The sequence below is a fragment of the Microtus pennsylvanicus genome, chromosome 8, assembly GCF_037038515.1.
Source record: "Microtus pennsylvanicus isolate mMicPen1 chromosome 8, mMicPen1.hap1, whole genome shotgun sequence".
Classification (NCBI taxonomy): Eukaryota; Metazoa; Chordata; class Mammalia; order Rodentia; family Cricetidae; genus Microtus; species Microtus pennsylvanicus.
The window spans coordinates 8,604,863-8,624,022 of record NC_134586.1 but is presented as its reverse complement, the minus strand read 5'-3'; the positions used below and the strand labels follow the sequence as shown (position 1 = coordinate 8,624,022).

The following is a 19,160-nucleotide window of genomic DNA, read 5'->3' as shown; positions in this document are numbered from 1 at the left end:
GTTTAGTTACTCTCTCTGGGTCAAGGTAGTTTCGTTTGTTAAGTACAAGTGTGAGGGATTGTTCTGATTGTTCTGCTGGTCAGGAAGCAACACAGAAATAGACTACAGGGGCTTGGTAGGGGGGCTGTCCACCATGCTGAAGATGCAAATTCCTCTCATCTCAGGAGCCTAACAAAAGCATCAAAAGGAAGCCAAGAAGACCCTTCTACAATCTATGGTAGTCTACTTCATGAAGCAGAAAACTTTCACGGGGAAAAGTCAAACTTGATTACCTAAATTTTGGACACAAGGGCACCTTGAAACAGCCTGTTACCTACACACACTAGCTATGGATGTGATGCCCAGGGCTAGCAGTTTCCCTTGAGAGGGGATGAGCAGAGACCTGTGAATGACTTGAAACTCATTCATCTCCCCCAACCCCCAATTTTACTTGCGCTTTGTCTTCTCTGTATTTGGGAGGAAGCAACTTCAAAAGGCATTAGCCTTGTCTTACAGACTGAGCATTCTAGAAATCCAAGCCAGTGCTCTAAACAGACCTCACACTGTAGAATAACTGTAAACATGGGGAGGTTGGTATAAACGCTCAATTTTGAAGTTTAAGTTTTAGGTCTACTGTGTATTTGTGCAGGATGTATCACATGTTTTAATATTCTCTTCAAACGCACTTTTCTCAGAGTGCATTTTCAAGTAAAAATGTTTATTTCACTGAGTGTGAGAACAGTTAAGAAGTCTAATTGCTTCCCCCAAATTATCATTTTCACTTGCATATTTTAAACATCCAATGCCTGCCGCTGTGTGCTGTAGATGAAACTTAAAAGCAATAATGAGGCTGTAGAAATGGCCCAGTGATTAAAAGCACTTGCTGTTCTTACAGAGAACCTGGTTAGTTTGAATCACAGCGCCCATATGATGACTCAAAATCATCCAAAGAACTTCAGTTCCAGGGGATCTGGTGCCATCTTCTGGCCTCCATAGGCTCCTGCACCATGTAGTACACAAACTCATGTGGCAAACACACATGCACATAAATAAAAGTTTTTTTAAAGTTAGTTTTTTTTTTTAAGTAGTGAGTCGTGTCCCAGCTGGAAATTTTTCAGACACATGAGAAAATTTTTAAGTGTTATTTCCAAGTTAGGGTGACAAGAGCAAAACAAAAATGGGAAAAAAATATTATCCTCCTGCCCTGGGGTTACTTCAGGCCACTATGGATTCAGTGGGTGGGCCACCAATTCCTCAGGATGAGTTACTGGTTCTACTTTCATGCCATGGAGACACCCCAGGTACATGTCCTGTCTCCAGATGCTGGCATGAAGATAAGACCAGATCTGGGGCTGAGCATGAAGTTGGTGGCTACTCATTGTATGCACACAGGATGAAGACGACAGGAAGGAAACACATGCCTGCACTGTTGAATGTCAGCATTATTCTACTTCTCTTTCAGGTAGCCTTGCTGAAATTTCACCTGTACCCTCACCCTCGTCCTCGCCTCCTCAAGGGTCACCTGCCCGGAGTCCCGTTGGCAATGTCACTTCAGCACAGTTTCCAGAATCCCCTGAAATAACCGCCAAGCGGGGCCCTGGATCTCACAGGGCCTTAACTTACACCCAAAGTGCCCCTGACCTGTCCCCTCAGATCCTGCCTCCACCTGTCGTATGTAGCAGGTAAGGACTGTGTATTGGTAATAGAAGAATAGGATAGTGTGATGTTATGTTTGAGGCTATAATAGCAATTCAGATTTTCCATGGCTCTCTATAAATAGAAACTTCATTTTCCATTCAGTCTGACCAGAGCTTTGGAGAGAGCGCAAAATAATTAGCTGTATATATTTGGTTATATATACTGTTGGGTGATGGATAAAAATGTGTGTTTTGTAGGCTGGGGACGTGGTTCAAGGCTTAAGAGTGCTTGCTACACTTACAGAGAACCTTAGTTGGGTCCTAGCACCCACATCAGATGGCTGACAACCACCTGTAACCCTACCTCTTGGGGATCTGATGCATTCTTCTGCATTTCGGGGTTGCCTGCATTCATGTGAACATACCACATACAGACACAGACATGTAGATAAACATGAAAGTTTAAAATTTTGAAATAAAAATAATAAAATATATTATTTAAATTTTCATCAAGAAATTTGATGTAATTGATTGTTTTATTGGAATGTTTTTACATATTATCCTGTGACTATTTTATACTGATTTTTAAGGCATTTTACCTAAAACTTAAGTATTTAATTTTAACTCTTCCAAAATGAACTAATAACACATAATACATTATGGCTTGACTCAAATGGTTCCCTGAATGAAATTAGACAAAGAATCTCTTCTTACATCACAGTGAAGAATTATACACTGATCCTAGGGATGCAAGCTTATAACCCTAGCGCTCAGAAGGATAGCTGGGAGTTCAGAGACAGCTTGAACTACACAGTGAGTTTGAATCCAGCCTGGGTTATAACCTAGGAAACCATTTCTCATAAATAAAGGAAGGAAAGAGGGAAAGAAGGGAGGGGGGGAAACTGATTTACCAAGTATTATCAATGGATGATTAAGAAAACCTTAACGTGTTTTTCTTTACCATCATTATGCATAAAGAGGAAACACCTCCAATTACTGATAAAACATATTTTTGTTGTTGTCCAGCAATATCTTTTTTTGGATAGTTGATCTTAAAGTGTTAAATATTTTTTTAAGGTTTTACTTATTTTTATGTATATGTGTATTTTGCCTGTGTATATTTGTATGGGGTATCTTAGGAGGACAGAGGACGGTGACAGATTGGCTGAGACTGTAGTTACAGATAGTTGTGAGCTACCATGTGGGTGCTGGAAATCAGACCCAGGTACTCTGGGAGAACAGCTAGCACTCTTAAGCATTGGGCCATTTCTCCACTCCCTAGTAGTAAGTATTTTTTTTTAAGTAGAAAAGGGCAAGTGTTTTAAGCACAATCCTGAGAATGCCTTAAAAAATGTTATTGTCTTCAGTTAATGAAGATGACTATTTGAATGTGTTAGCAGCACAAAGCTTTCTTGTGTCTCATTTTTATTAGCATACTCTCTTTAATAACTAACAGCTGATACTAAGCTTCACAGGTTTCATTTGCTTGTAGCTTGTCTGTAAACCCCATATATTATCACTGTGGAAGGATACTTGAGATCAAGAAAGAATGGTCTATTTCTACTTACAGCTTTAGTGGATTCACTCAGTGGTGGTTTCTTGACCCTGTTGTTTAGGGGCTTGTGGCAAAGCAGAATCCCAGGGCAGGAACTGTCCAACTGAGGACACTTTGTTGTTGAAGAAACTGAAGGCAGAGAGAAGAGAGATTGTGGGGCCTTATATCCATTTGAACCCCCCTCATGGCCTGTGTTCTTCCCCATAAGGCCCAGCTTTTAAAGGATCCCCCAGCTCTAGACAACACCACAGCCTACTGAGCAAGACTTGAACACATAACACCTAGGGATTGCTCCTTGTCAAAACTTGACTGCCCTAAGATAAATAAACATAGTTTATTTTAACATCTTTATGTCTACTTCTTTTCTCTCTATAACTGTCTTTATGTAGAAAAAAAATACCCAACCTTGATTGTTGGTGAAGATCAGAGTAAAATTCTGTCCTAGTACTCAAGCTTTCTCCATGCCAGTGTTCTAACTAAAAATGAGTTCTGTGGGCTTTCCATCCACACGGTCTTCTTCCCAGTGCTGTTGTGCAGTCACAGACCAAGGCATGCTGCTTCACACTCACTGTGCCAAAAGCTCTGAGGAGCTCTTGGTCTGTTTCATGTCTGAGAGTTCTCTGAGTTCACTGGACCCCCATCACCAATTCCCTTAGGTTAACACCCTGTAATTGTTCAGGCATCTGACATTCAACAGGCTTGTTGAGGGAAGCATTGTTCTTTGTTCTGTACCCTGAGCCAGGATAAAGTCCAGCAGAGTGATTTGGGTTAAGAACATCTGCTTCTAGCTTCTCCAAGGGGTTCTCCCTCCCTCAAGACTTGTGAGAAATAATCATCTGAAAGAAAAGCGTGGGGTGTTCAGGAAAGCTCTACAGCTTGCCCTGCTTCACCCCACAAAGATCATCTTGGTTGTTTTTAGAGGGAAGAATGTCACAGAGTTTTAATAATGAGAGTGAAGAAAAAACCCGAGGGGATTTCTCTGTCTCCTTGTTCAGTGATGTTTAGAAATCCAGTAGTGTGCATTTTATTTGTTTGGGCTTTATAAATCTATAATTCAAACCAGGTTTTATAATCCCTTTAAGGCAGCCACCCATGTAGTCACAGAATGCTCCAGAAACACACGACTAACTATTGTGGTTTCCCTTACTGAACTCGAAAGACTTGGCATTGAACCCTAGTCTCTTGGCCATTGTAATGCCTTTGCAACAAGCTGGGATTTTTTTGTTTTGGGTTTTTTATTTTTTGGACAGGAACTTCTTTATTTGAACTAGTAACTTAAAGAGTCCTCTTAGGTATTGTCAGGCAATGAAAACCCTTCACATTGATAAGCTTTCACACACGATTAGGGGTCATAAGTTAGCATGCACTTTTTATTTCTTTTCTTCTTTTATTTTGATTTCCTAAGGAAAAGTGATGGATTTTCCTCATTAAAATAAATCCCATATAATGCTTTTCTGTTTATATTTCAGGGTTGAAAAATAAATTTACTTGGTATGATGGTATACTGTAGCTCAGAAATATTTTACTGTGTGTACAGTTAAGAAAATGATGAAACATTTAGAAATTCAACATAGATATTAATTTCATCCCCCTTTATTCTGGGCCATTGTGTTAAGTCACCATGAGACAAAAATGTTCTCCTGAGATTTTATATTATGCAGAAGACCCTAGACACATAATAGAAGATTAAAATGTAATCATGAAGTAGTTAAACAAAATAATAAAGCAGGGGCTAGTTGGGGTCTCAGGAGAGTTTGTGGGATTACCTTTTGACTTGAAAAATAGTCAAGTTGTTGAGAAAGCATACAGATTCTCCTTTATACCCACCTCTACGTGGTATATTCACTTCATACACTTCTCTGCCAACTTCCACCACCTTGGTTGTCCACAGATTGCATTGACTCAGTTTTTGTTCAAACAACAGTGTTTATAGTCATTCACCTTTTCCCACAATGTCCCCCACCTTTTCCCACAATGTCCCCCTCCTTTGTTCATTTCCTTAAGGCCTTAAAGGATGACTGAAAATACTTTGGAAAAATTTATTTTGGGAAAAAAATAAAATAAATATCCAACATTCTATTTAAACGTTTGCTGTCTTTTATTAAAAATATGATTAGAAATTGAGTATCCTGACTCCAAGAAATGAATGGAACAATGAGGCTCTAAAAGTGTCCTGCTGGGGAAGATAATCATAGCCAGACATGTGCCAGAACCTTTAGAATTACTTCACAGATCGATGGCAGTTATTTCAGTATTTTTCCAAATAATATAGCAACTTTGCAGCATTTCAGTGTAAATATGTGGACCGAGGAGAAGGAAGAGGAGAGTAAAATGAAATTTATAATGCTTTGGCTGATAGCTCACTCACCAAAAAAGACCACCTATCAGCAACTGTCTGTAATACAAAGTGGGTTCTCACTAGACACAAAAGTAGAAGGCTATGACATGTTATTGTATTTGTTGTGGTGGTTTTGATATGAAACATGGAGGCTCCTGGAAAATAGCTAGAGCTAGATGACCCTGACTTAATCAATGGTTGGGAGATGTTTGAAGCATGGTATGGGAGCCTCATTAGATATAGAAGCCAGTCCCTAGGGTTGTGCTTTAAAGAGTATTCCTTAATTCTGGCCCCTCCCTGGCTCTCTCTTGCCTTCTGTGAGCCTTGATGTAAGACACACTTTGTCACTGCCCTCATATGTTGTCTCAGTTCTGCTTCAAACCAGTGGAGATCCTGAGGGTGGATGGACATCCCTAAACTGTGAGCCAGCATAAGTCTTTTTCCCCTCAAGTGCTTGTCTAGGGGTTTTGGTACAGCAGTGAAAGACGAAGACAGGGAGTGGTTGATGTTTGTGAGATACTATGTGCATAAAAGTGTTTTACAACATACGGAGGTATTGATTTTTTCCCCTACATTTCTCAGCTGTGGCAGACCTTATTCACAAGGGAATCCTCCTGATGGACCCTCAGAGAGAAGTGGCCCAGCCATTCAGAAACCAAACAGAGCAGGTAATACACATTTTGGATTCTGTTGCTCAAATTCAAGTAATTTTATATTTCCTTCTGACCAAAATGGTAACTTGAATTCCTGGCTTTTTCTTTTCAAATTTGTAAATTTTCACATTTTTGATTTTTGAAATGTGTATATGTGTGATGTGTGTTTTCTCTCTCTCTCTCTCTCTCTCTCTCTCTCTCTCCCTCTCCCTCTCTCTCTCTGTGTATGTGTGTGTGTGTGTGTGTGTGTGTGTGTGTGTGTATGTTTATACACATGAGTGTAGTACCCATGTAGGCCAGAATTGGGCATCAGATTCTTGTAGCTAGAGTTGAGTTATGGGTGATTGTGAGCCTCTTGGTATGGGTGCTAGAAACTGAACTTCCTTTATAATAGCAGCAAATGTTCTTAACCACTGAACCATCTCTCCAGCTAACTTAAATTAAATATAAAACTTAAAAAGACCAATAAGGAAATAAAAATCATCCTCAACCCACTATCTAAATTTAACTCATAGAAATGTTTCAACATGGACTCTCCCCATCATTTCTGAACTTTTCACAAAAAAATGTACATTATTTTAAAATCAGATCCCCCTTTGTATAATGTATTGATAACACTGTATGTTACATGAAATGCTGTCATTAATGCTGGCTCATTTTGATTCCTTGTCTATTATAGGGCTGCCTGTTCTAGCAATGTTCATGAGATCATAAGTCCAAATGCTAAGATATAACTGATTGTACCACTGTTCATGATAATATGGTTTTCCTTGAGGCGATATCTTGAAGTTAAGAGCATAGGTGCTGTAACCTGGACCATCCCTCCTTCTGTTCTCCACTCATGTGTCATCTAAATTTTTGCACCTTAGTTCCTGCACTTGCAAAGTGGCAGAGCGACAATAGTCCCCACAGCATAAGATCACTGCAAAGATCAAGTAAACCATGTAAGGGGGATGAAGAGATGATTTGGAAGTTTTGGGCATAGATTGCCCTTCCAGAGGTCTTGATCGTGTTCCCAGCACCCCCATCTGTCATGTGTAACTTTTAGCTCCAGGAATATGATACTCTCTGTGGCCTCTTGGGGCGCCACACATGTTGAGCTCACAGAATCATTTATTCATTTATTTATCATTGGAATATGGGGTCACTGTAGTAGTTACTGCTTGTGATGTTACTGTGATAATTATTCTTGTTGACATAGCTCTATGGCTCACTTTGACTGTGCTGAGAGCACACAGTGTTGAAAATGAAACATCTATGAAGTGTTAACTTTCAGATCATGGCACCACCAGGAATCATTGTATGTCCCCATCAACATTTCTTGGTAGATACCCTCAAATAAAATTTGTTGACTTTTTTTTTCTATGAAAATCTAATATAGCAATATGCAAAGGTCCAGGAGAAGTCAAAGGAAAGATACCTGTGTGGTTACTGTGCAGCTTATTGACTTAGAATGTTTTGTTAAGTCTCCCAATGCAGACAGAATGGGAATCTGAACAGGCCACCTTCCTGGGCTCTCAAATGCCACAATCCTACAGGGCACAGGCCACCTTCCTGGACTCTCATAGTACTGTGTTCTCCACTGCAGCTTCTCCCTTTGCTCCATAGACAGGAGCTGCAAATATCAGCTATGTTTTTATTCTGTCCTTTGTTCCTAAATTTATGTGGCAAGCAATTACGTTAGAAAGATGGAAGAAAAGAGGATCCTGGGATAATGTTACAAATGCCTCATTCTTCCTGAAGACTGTAGAAGCATAATCTTTAGACACTTGTGTTTTCTGGTTGAATTTTCATCTAACAATTTCTGACTGGAAGGAGAGATAGTAAAGGAGAGAAAAGAAGGAGAAAGCCCAGACTTCCAAGGACCTGGGCCATATACATAAGATCTGTCCACTCTCAAGTATGAGCCATTGCTTCATGCTCTGCAGGCCACTCACTCCTGGGTGTGTCAGCAGCATCATTCCCATGACACAAGTTCTTAATTACCGTGTAGTCAACTGTTCTCTGACTTAGTGAAGTGGAAGAATAGAGGAAACAGAAATTTAAACCCAATTAGGGGATGTAGCTCAGTGGTAGAGTTCTTGATATTATTGTGTAAAGTTCCTGCTTTGATCCCAGGATCAAAGACTACCAGAAAGAAAGAAAGAAAGAAAGAAAGAAAGAAAGAAAGAAAGAAAGAAAGAAAGAAAGAAAGAAAGAAAGAAAGAAAGAAAAAAAGAAAGAAAGAAAGAAAGAAAGAAAGAAAGAAAGAAAGAGAAAATAAAGAAGAAAGGGAGGCAACAGAAGAAAGATAAAGGAGGAAAGATATAAACTTATAGAATTAATGCAAACAATTGATCTGAAAGTTACTATTGAGAGATCACTGACTGTCACATAAGTCACATATCTTAATTCCCATCTATTCAATAGGATTATAAATGTATTTGGGGGACTGAAGAGATTGTACAAAAGATAGGAATATATATTACTCTCCCAGAAATCCTGAGTTATGTTCCCAGAACCCATGTTGGGTAGTTTGCAGGCAGCTGCCTATAACTCCAGTTCCAAGGAATCTAACACCTTCATCTGGTATCCATGCACACACAGACATGCTGCATACACATAGTCAAAACTAAAATAAACCTTGAAACTATATTTTTCCCTCCCTTTTATTCTATGTTTTTGATGTATAAATCCATGAAAGCAGTCTCCCTAAATATTTCATCATATGCTGATGTGGTCCAGGAGGACTTACTTCCTTGCGTCCCCTTCCCCATCACAGGACTCTTATAACAGGCTCTTCTCTTTCCATTGCAGATGACACTTCCCAAGTTACCTCTGATTATGAGACCAATAACAACAGTGACAGCAGTGACATTTTGCAAAACGAAGAGGAGGTCGAATGCCAGAGAGAGCCACCGAGGAAAGCATCGGCTTGTGGCACCTATACTTCCCAGACCATGATCTTTCTGGTAGCCCCACATCACTAAACTCATTCATTTCCATGAGAATTTGCTTCTGTTGCAGATACTGACTTAGAGAGAGATTCTGTTGTCATTAGATTTATATAGTTACATCAGTTTGGATCCATATGTCTATAGCCTTCAGGTGTATTGTTATAATCTTCCTCTCTCTGAGAATATTGTTTTCTTCATGATTCTCTGATTTGGTAGTGAAATGTATAAATGTTATGTATAACTTACTCCCTAACTCAGTTGGTAGAGGCTGTGACTCTTAATCTCAGGGTCATGAGTTCATGCCTCGCATTTAGTGCCATTTGTAACTGGAAGTTTCTCTCCCACCTACCAGTTCCCAAATATCTACTCAGAGGCTTAATATTAATTACAAACTGTTTGACCTATTAGTTCAGGCTTAATATTAACTAGCTCTTACAATTTAAATTAACCCATTCTATTAGTTTATATTTTACCATGAGGCTTGTGGATTGCTATCTCACATCTTCCTTCTCCAGTGGCTGCTGGTATCTCCCCAACTCTGCTTTCTTTCTCTCATCTCTCTGCTTGGATTTTCTACCTGGCTCTATTCTGCCTGGCTATTGGCCACAACAGATTTTTTATTAACCAATGGTAATGAGATATATTCACAGCATGTAGAAGGACATCCCACATCATCTGTGTATGTCAGTCTGCATGTGGTATGTGGTGAGTGTGTGTGTATGTGTGTGTCTATAAGTGCACATGCAGGAAAGTACACATGGTAAGCCCAGACAACAACCTTAGATGTCTTTATTCAAGTTCCATCTGCTTTATTTTGAGACAGGTCTCTCATTGGTTTGGAGCTCAACAAGTGGGCTTGGATGGATGGCCAGTGAGCCCTAGGGACCACCTTTCTCTATGTCCCCAGTTTTGACATCACAAATGACCTCCATCAATCACACTGAGTTTTTTTAAAGTAGATTTTATGGATAAAACTCATTTTCCATGCTTGCATAGCAAGATTTTTACTGACAAAACTATCTCTCCAGTCCAAAGTATTCATCTTTACATATAAATACAAAAAATGCAGTAGAAAACCATGAACAAATACAAGAAAAATTAATAAACTAATAATATTACATGATAATATAATATTTAATAGTTTATAAAGAGAAATTGATTGGTTGACTAATTTTTCTTAAGGAATCTTATGTTTTATCTTTGATATCCCCTTGATTAGAAGGTAAACAAGTATTGTTTTTCTTGTTGTATTCGATCAGGTTTGTACTGATTCTAAAAGTTCCTTTGATGGTAACTTATCTTGTATAAAGACACTCATTGGTGTACATTTGAATGAGGTTAAGCATGGCTATCAGGGGTAGGGAGTTTTTGACTTGTCTATAATCATTAGCTGCTGCCCTTAGCATTTTCTTTAATCATGTTTTGCTGTTTGTACATTCAAACTAGTTTTTAGTCAAATTTTTTCAATGTTTTATTCTCTTTACTTTATAAAATACTTGTGGTGGGAAAATGAGTGCCCTGATTTTGGACACTTAGCACACTGACTGCCCTTGCATTTACATAGAGCAAGTTGTTTAGTAGAGAGCAGATCTCAGTGATAAAATTGCATTACTGAAAGATATACCAGCTGTCATTCTCCAGAAATAAAGCAGTTCAGAAACTGCTCAACTATAAATGCAATTAAACTGGAGGGGCAAAATCTTTGTCCACTGCATGCATTTCTGTCAAGGATCCAACATAAATCAGGCTCGCATCTCAGATACGTTTACTAAAGTATAGAGAGAAGGAAGTTTAGAGATAGCATCAGAGTTTTCTGAGGTCCCCCAATCTTCATTAAAGTCATGCAAATTGCTGCAAAAGTAGGAAAGCTAACATTGGAGAGAAATATCTGTTAGGCTGGGCTGTGTGTGAAAGAGGAACATGCAGGTAACAGGCTACATAAATGTCAGTGGAACTGTGTTCAGTACTGGCCTCTTTACTCTGGGCTCATGTTTTCTTCTTCTTTCTTTCTTTCTTTCTTTCTTTCTTTCTTTCTTTCTTTCTTTCTTTCTTTCTTTTTCTTCTTCTTCTTCTTCTTCTTCTTCTTCTTCTTCTTCTTCTTCTTTTTGTTTACTGATTTTAAGATTCATGGTCATTTATTTCTGAGAGCCACAGTTATTTATTGAATTTACTAACATGATGATTGTTTTAATAGAAAAGCTATATGTGGTTCAAACATCTTTATCTCTATTACAGGACAAACCAATTCTTGCTCCTGAACCCCTGGTCATGGATAACCTGGACTCAATTATGGATCAGTTAAACACCTGGAATTTTCCAATTTTTGATTTAGTGGAAAATATAGGAAGAAAACGTGGCCGTATTCTGAGCCAGGTAAGAAATTTATTTGAGCAGATGACATGAAACACAGAAGGAAACATTCAGTTTGTTGCTAATCTGTACATTCTCAACACTTGTGGGCAGGTGTGAAGAAAGAATTAAAATTTTATCATAGAACATGTGGTAGGTTTCATGGCTATGTGCTGACCAAAACCAACTGGAATTCCAATTGAGTGTTGCAGCCTACAGTTAAGATGTTATGTATTTTTTTAAACAAAGGAGACAGAGGCAGAAATAGATTAGCAAGATGGACAAGTGACCTAAATTCATAGAATTGAGCCAAAGAGAAGCTGGCCTATCCCCAGAAGGGAAACTCCGGTTTATGATGAATTGATCCCTATAATTATATCTTTCAACTATCATTTTAACTTCTGAGTATCACAGTGCTTAGGCTTCATCAAAAATAAGATACTATGTAGAAATATGTATCTCCCCCACTGGCATGTGAAACATCAGAATTTCATGTGTTTGAAACCATCTCTATCATTACCAGAAGAAATACAGACTGGTGGCCAGGGTGCATGAAAAATGTGTTAGTCTTGTCTCTGAAGAGAGACTCTCTCAAGGCTTCCCCATTAAAGTACTGGTTGTTTGGTGGAAGTGGAAAGGAAACATGGAAATTGGGTGCTTAAACATGTTTATTTTTTCAAAAATCAAAGCTAAGTGTCTTCTTCTTGATTCTCTAGGCAGCAGGTACACATATGGTGTACATGTATAAATGTAGCCAAGCACTTATACACAAAACATTAAAGTAAATAACTAAAAATTATATTTATAATACAAGGGGTGATACTATGGTATATCAGTATATATTTAAAATATGCATATGAGTAAATATCACAGCACCCTTGAAAAGTGTTGACTATGGTAAATTTGAGGTCACCCTTGGCTATGTGAATCTCTACCTCAAAAGTGGCAAAGCAACACACATCCAAAATGGTTTCAGTGGGATCAAGGGCCACTAATAACTTTTCTGCCAAATACTAGAAACCTGTGGAACACTGGTTCTTCTTTATCCCCAAGACTGGCCGTCCTCATCTGCTCTGCAAGAGCCTGAATATGGAACATCTAGGGGAAGGACAGTCCACAGGATTTGCATGGAAAGCTGGTGCTTCTACTATTAGTGTTAAATACACCGGCCCAGAGAATGCTTCTGGTCTCCAAGAAAAGACCCTTTCCCTAAAGGAATTATCAATCAAGAAACTGTTTCAAACTAATGATGGATCAACTAGATGATGAACCGTGAAGCAGAAATAATTACCATCCGTATAATATGTCATTGTCCCTCTGCTAGACTTTATTCTGGCCTTGACCATGATACAGTGGCAGGCAGCCATGTTTGTTAGGAGTTGAGAGTTCCATTCATCTCTTCCCGAGTTCTTAGTGCCAAACTGTCTGAAAAGCTCACTGACGCTAGCAAGTTCAAGGCAGTCACTGTATTCCATTGCCTTACTGTCAAAACTTGTTTCTCCTCCTAAGAGCGCTTGAAGAGTTAGGCTGTTTTGGAACAAGGCATATAATGTATCCTGCTACAAAATATAGCTGTGGTCCAGGGAATACCTTTCATTCCTTTCTACTGGAGATCCTGTGCAGTCTATGTAAGGAGAATGAGAAAATTACCACATACTGTAGCCCTTGAAACATGTTACAGGTTTGCTGTAGACTCTCTTTTTTTCTCTTTTCTCCTTGAGACAGTGTCACACTCTAGCACAGGCTGACCTACGAGAAACTCCCTTTGTAGCTCCAGATAGCCAAAACTCCTGACAGTCTTCTTACTTTGGCCTCAGAGTTACGGGTTTTAGATTCCAAACACCATACCTGCTGCTTGTCTCTAATCTCCACAGTAATTTGGTATAGGTTGTTGGTGGTGGTGGTAGAGGCGGTGGTTGGTTAACTGATTTCCTCTTTTTGTTGTTTTGTTTTCTTTTTTTATTAGACAAGCCCTAATTATATAACACAGGCTGGTGTCAAGCATGCTATTTCACCAAAGATCACATAGAACTCCTGATCCTCCTGTCTCCAATTCCTAAGGGCTGGAATTACAAGCCTATGTCACCACACCACTTTGGTTTACAAGTTTTATTTGTTTGTTTGTTTTATTCTCAGTGTTACAGAAGATGCTAAGGCTTGGAAGAATATACTTTTTTCCCCTTTCTGTCTCTAGAATCTTTTGTGAGATTAGCCTTTTTAGAAGCCCATGTTCTTTATATTCAGCTACATCCCAGCAACCCATAAAACACATTCACTCACAGCATCACCCAACCCTCCAATGGAAAGTGTGACCACATGTCAAAGTGACCTTGATGGCTTACCTTTTCAGCACAGTGACAATATAGCAAATACTCCTACTAATTCCTCGTGTCCCTTGATGGTCTCAGAGTAGGTGTATGAGTGACCTTTTTTATTGGTGTCTTGCTAGCGGTTGAATCTGCTTTGCGAAGCTTAGACTCTACCCATGAACAACAGTCTCAGCTATGTCCCATCTGTTTATGAATCATGGATACTAATAGATTTTTTAGACTGTTTAGGGTATTTAATAGATTTAAAGGTCACCTACATATCTTTTCTATGTCCATGTACATGTCATCCAACAAGATATGCTTTTTGTATCTCTCTCTGTTAGTATTTACCTTACTCCATGGACCTTTCTGAGATTCTGCCTTTGAGTTTAGGAATCACAAAGTTCTTATTATGGAAAAGTTTCCATGACTTCCACAACACTTTTAGTGAGGTGTTAGGACAACTGAAATTAATTAGTATGGCCCAAACAAAAATCAATTAGCATGGGCTGATCAAGAATCACCTTTTGTCTGAGACTTCACAGGGCCAAGTCTCACTTCAAGCAGGTTTTTGAAGAGCTATATGTGTGGTGGCCACAGCTTCTAGCCTTGTTAAACTCTTTGCTTCTAAATGTTTTACATGTTTATTTTATTTTTAGCAAAAAGTCAATTTGTTTATCTTATTTATGCATATTATTACTTTTCCTTCATGTATGTCTGTGTCCTACATGCATGCCTGGTGCCTGTGGAGGCCAGAAGAGGGCCTTAGGTTTCCTGGAATTGGAGTTTCAGATGGTTGTGAAATACCATGGACACTAGAAGTTGATCCTTGGTCCTCTGCAAGGACATTCAGTTCTTTTAACCACTGAGCCTTCTCTCCCGCCTTTAGATTTTTTAAATTATATTTACCTTTTTAGTGAACACAGTTTGTGCAGTTCATGATCCTTTCTTCATGAATTTGGAATGATGGTATGTGTAAAATACTAGGTGGTTAATTTTGATAGATCGATATCAATGTCCTCTTGTAAAATCTGACTCTAAAGTAGCCTACTGTAGTCTTAACCCTTAGTTCCTCTTTGAAAGGTTTTAAGCTTTATGGTAAGGCTCTAGGAGTGGTGCCTTTAATCCTAGGACTTGGGAGACAAAGGTAGGTTGATTTCTTTGAGTTGGAGGCCAGCCTGACCTAATATTGAGTTCCAGGCTAGCCAGGGCTACATTGTGAGACCCTATTATATATATTTGAAACTCTAAGGATTTGAAGTTCTAATCACTTTGATTTCCAAATTGTGGTTGTGGGGTTTGTAGCAGTTATGACTGCAAACTCTAAAACTGACATGCACAGTTTGTATTCTGGCTTTTCCATACTAACTGAGTGATCTTCTGCAAATTGTTCAACTTCTCTGTTTTTAGCATCTCTTGCTATCAGATATTGGGAATTCATAGTACCAATCTCAAAAGGTACTCTGAGAACTATCTATAAATAATTAGTATGTGCTGATTGATTAGGGTGCATGTCTCACTTGCTGCTGTGTGTATCTGCACCATTGCCATTGTTACTGGAACTATTGTTGATGCAACATGCACTGTCAACTCTCACAGAGCTTATATGTAAGAACTCAAATATTGGCTAAAACAATGATAATGAGCGTAATAGGAAGAACTCTTGTGTCTAGCATTGAACTCAAAGCCATAACAAGTTTCTAGTCATATCCTTCCATGTGCTGGGATTGCAGTTGGTAGTTGCCTGGCTTAGCATGTGTGTATTAAAGTGTTCATTCATCTTCCAATTTAAGATCCCAGTTCATGGTTCTTAGTTATACTGTGTTTTTTTCTTGGTTTCCTGGATGTCTGTAGGATTTATGTCCAATAATTATCTTAAATACAGATGGCATAGTCCCATTGGTGAGGAAGTCCACAATCTCAGTACATGGAAGTCTTCAGTGTGTTTAATATTCCCAATAGGAGTATCTCTACTGGGAGCACATCAGTGTGGTTGATGGTGTACAATCTGACCTTTCACCATCTCTAGCATCACGAGTGATGTCTTACAAGGTCTTGTTTTCTCCTTTTCCAGGTATCATACAGACTGTTTGAAGACATGGGCCTTTTTGAGGCCTTTAAAATCCCGGTTAGGGAATTTATGAATTACTTTCATGCTTTGGAGATCGGATACAGGGACATTCCTTGTGAGTATATGTAAGCTAACCCAATGCTTGCTCTTCAGACCTGCAGAGAGCGGTGGGAGGTCCAGTCGTTAGCTAATCTATGTGACCTCATTGTATATCAGTGGCTGCTGTTAGAAACCTGTCTCCTTCTCTGCACACTGTGTATGACCCTGGAGCCTCACCCACCTTTTCTAGCCTCATTTCGTGATCTTGAAAATAGGGTCATGAGATCTGCTTCACAAGAATGTCAGGGCAAAATGGGCTGATACTTCTTCAAAGGTTAGAATATGAGCCTTGCATATCTCTCATAGTTGTTTGAGGTAGGACTCAATATTTAATTTAAATTTATCCTCATTAAATAATCACCTGCTTTCATTGAGTGAATTTAAACTCTTATCTAGTATCTATTTAGTTCAATAACTGAAACAAGAACATTGGATGCTTTCTCAAGATGAGATATATCTGGTAGTTGTTCAGAAGGGATAGAAGGAGGTGGCTGAGTTAATAGTGTAGAAAAGAAGAAACATACAAAAATAGTGATGGGGAAGTTGTAAAAAAATAAACCCCAAGATGAGAGCCCTGTCAAGAATTTCAGTTTTTATTATTTATAAAAATTATAGTAATGAAGACAGATGCAAACGAGAGGCTAAACGTTCCTCTCAAATCCACATAACCACTTGCACATAAACATGATTGCTATACAATACTATAGAATGTACAAAGCTGAAGAACATGTCCAAAGACCCAACTAAAGGAGCTCTGGAGGTGCATAGCATCCATATGGTATTTCAAATGAAGAGTCCTATTTAATCTGGTAATTTGAATATGTCTTAGGTATGTGCTCTTTGTAGACTCTGGCAGCATGTGCAGTAAAATTGGATGTGTCTCATTTCAAACATGATTTCCCTTTTAAGTTTGCTTTTATACATTTTGAACTTCAAAAGCCCATAACTTTTGCAGTTATCAAGATTTGAAATGAAGGGCTGGGGTGTAGCCCCATTGGTAAGGTACTTTCCTGGCAAGTAGGGAGTCAGGTGGCATATGTCTATAATTTCAGCACTCAGAATGCTAAGGCAGAAGGATCAGAAATCCAAGGTTATCCAGGACCACATAGTGAGTTTAAAACAATCTTGAACTATAGGGAGAGACCCCTGTCTTAAAAGCAAAAACAGAAAAGAAATTGAAATTAAATTTTAAAAATGCTTATATGTGGACACAAATAATTGGCAAGAATCTCTGAAAAGGTTGAACGTGCTCGCCTAGTGAGCATGCTGTCATTAAGATGCTCACATGAAGAGGCATAGGACATACAATGAAAGGAAGAAAGGAAGAATACAGTCTGCCACTGAGATGGGCTGAGGAATACAAAATCAAGAAATCAAAATCAGTCAGTTGGCTTTGGGGAAGAGGTGCTTAATGATACTGGGTCCTTTGGGAAAGTCTGGCCAATGAAGCCTGTGGAAGTTGGAAGAGAGAGATGAAAAGGGGGTTGTTGCAGGGGAATCTGGCAATATGCCTGGCTTCCTTTAATGTGACTTTCCCAGGGCTCAGCCTGGTCAAATGCCAGTAAGTGACATAAATGTTAGTGATTTCACAAGGATTAGGGAGTTACATAAATAAACATTTTTCAGAAAGGAAGCCACAGGGAAGCAAAAATATAATAAGGCCCTAGACAGTATTTACAAATTACTGTTTTATTCACAAATGTATTTTAATTTTTGATCAGCAGGCTTTATTGACTTCATTTAGATGCCACACTGGATAGAAATAGTGTGATGTGTGGCCATGCTGCTTTGCGATGATCTAGAACACATTACTGTTTGTAGTGTCACATGAGAAGATGGGAAACACAAGGGCCTGGTATCTGAGTATAAAAAGAAGCTTCCAGATTCTAAAGCTTGTTATTTTGTGTTTTCCCATTTTTAGATGAATAAATAATTTATTTTTGTAAGCTATTGAATGGTCCATCCATAGAATAATTTATATAGTAAGGATACTTATAGGGCAAACAGGTTGGCTCCATGAATAAGGATGGTTACCATCAGAGCTGAGAACCCAAGATTGATCCCTTGAACCCAATGGTACGAGGACAGAATTCATTTCCACAAGTTTTCCTCTAACCTCCAGGGTGTGCTTGTGTGTGTGTGTGTGTGTGTGTGTGTGTGTGTGTGTGTGTGTGTATACACACACACACACACAAAGAAATAATTAAGCATTAAAATAAATAAACTCACCTGCACTATCCGAGGTCTCTTGGCTCCTTGCAATTCCATCTCCTGGGAAAGCCTTAGCTTGATTAGCACTGCTTCAAAATATGATGTCTTCTCTCTGTTGAGCCTAGGCACTTAGCTAATGTGAGCAAGCTATGAAAGCCTTGCTCCTCATAGTTTTAATCACCAATACAAATGTTCACTGGTCTGAATATTTTTGTATTGACACTCCTGACGAATTACATGTCTGGTGGCTTTCTGTAAGCAGATCCACAATTAACATAAAATAAAAAGCTGTGGACGGAAAGTGAAAACAGAATCAGATGAACCGTGACTTGTTACTTTATTCACACCTCAGAGATTAAGTCTTTAGTTAGAGTTTGCCTGTAACACCGTTCAGGGTAAAGGGGAGCATAAAACTCAACTGTCATTCATGTGAGTCTCAGTTCATCTAGATGCAGCTATAAAAACAAAGGGATGAAGGAAGAAACTTCATGAAGTGACAGGTGATATAACAGTCTATATAGGCAACTTATTAATAGAAGTGTGAAAAATATATGATTTCTTGGTGAAGATTGGTGTTGATGGACACCTGCTAATTCCTAATGGTAAAGGAGGATACAAGGTATTCGATATTGCCACTGGTCCCTTAGGCTGAGCATCTTTGCTGTAAATAAGGAGGAAGATGCATTCATCCAAATGATCTTGATCCTCCAAACCATTCACCTGAGTACCTTAGGTCTTTCTTTCTATATCTCTATGCAGTTTTTCTTATACAGGAGCAAAGAAACAAATGTAAGCACAACATGTTGAGTTTCCTGAATACATAGGCTTCTAGAAGAATCAGACACCGACTTTTCCACTTTGCATATCTGCATGCACAATAAATGCTGTGGATGTCATTTCTTATTACTGTGGAAATGATAGAATTGGTGGAAGTATTTTCCAGAAGTACCTATGCAGGGAAGTTTGGTATGCCTTTCTTGGATAAAGTGTGGCCACAGAAGTGTTTGTCCAGTAGATGGCACT

The 19,160-nt window shown here is 38.8% G+C and overlaps 1 protein-coding gene across 1 annotated transcript in view; it reads left to right on the top strand.

Annotated features, from left to right (window-relative positions):
* Pde3a (phosphodiesterase 3A) overlaps positions 1-19,160 on the top strand; it is a 278,475-nt gene that overhangs the window by 237,980 nt on the left and 21,335 nt on the right. Inside the window, exons 6-10 of the mRNA XM_075982396.1 lie at positions 1,442-1,661; positions 6,092-6,177; positions 8,959-9,113; positions 11,334-11,471; positions 15,831-15,942. Of these exons, the coding sequence (XP_075838511.1) occupies positions 1,442-1,661; positions 6,092-6,177; positions 8,959-9,113; positions 11,334-11,471; positions 15,831-15,942 (711 nt within the window). The remainder of the gene's footprint in view (positions 1-1,441; positions 1,662-6,091; positions 6,178-8,958; positions 9,114-11,333; positions 11,472-15,830; positions 15,943-19,160) is intronic.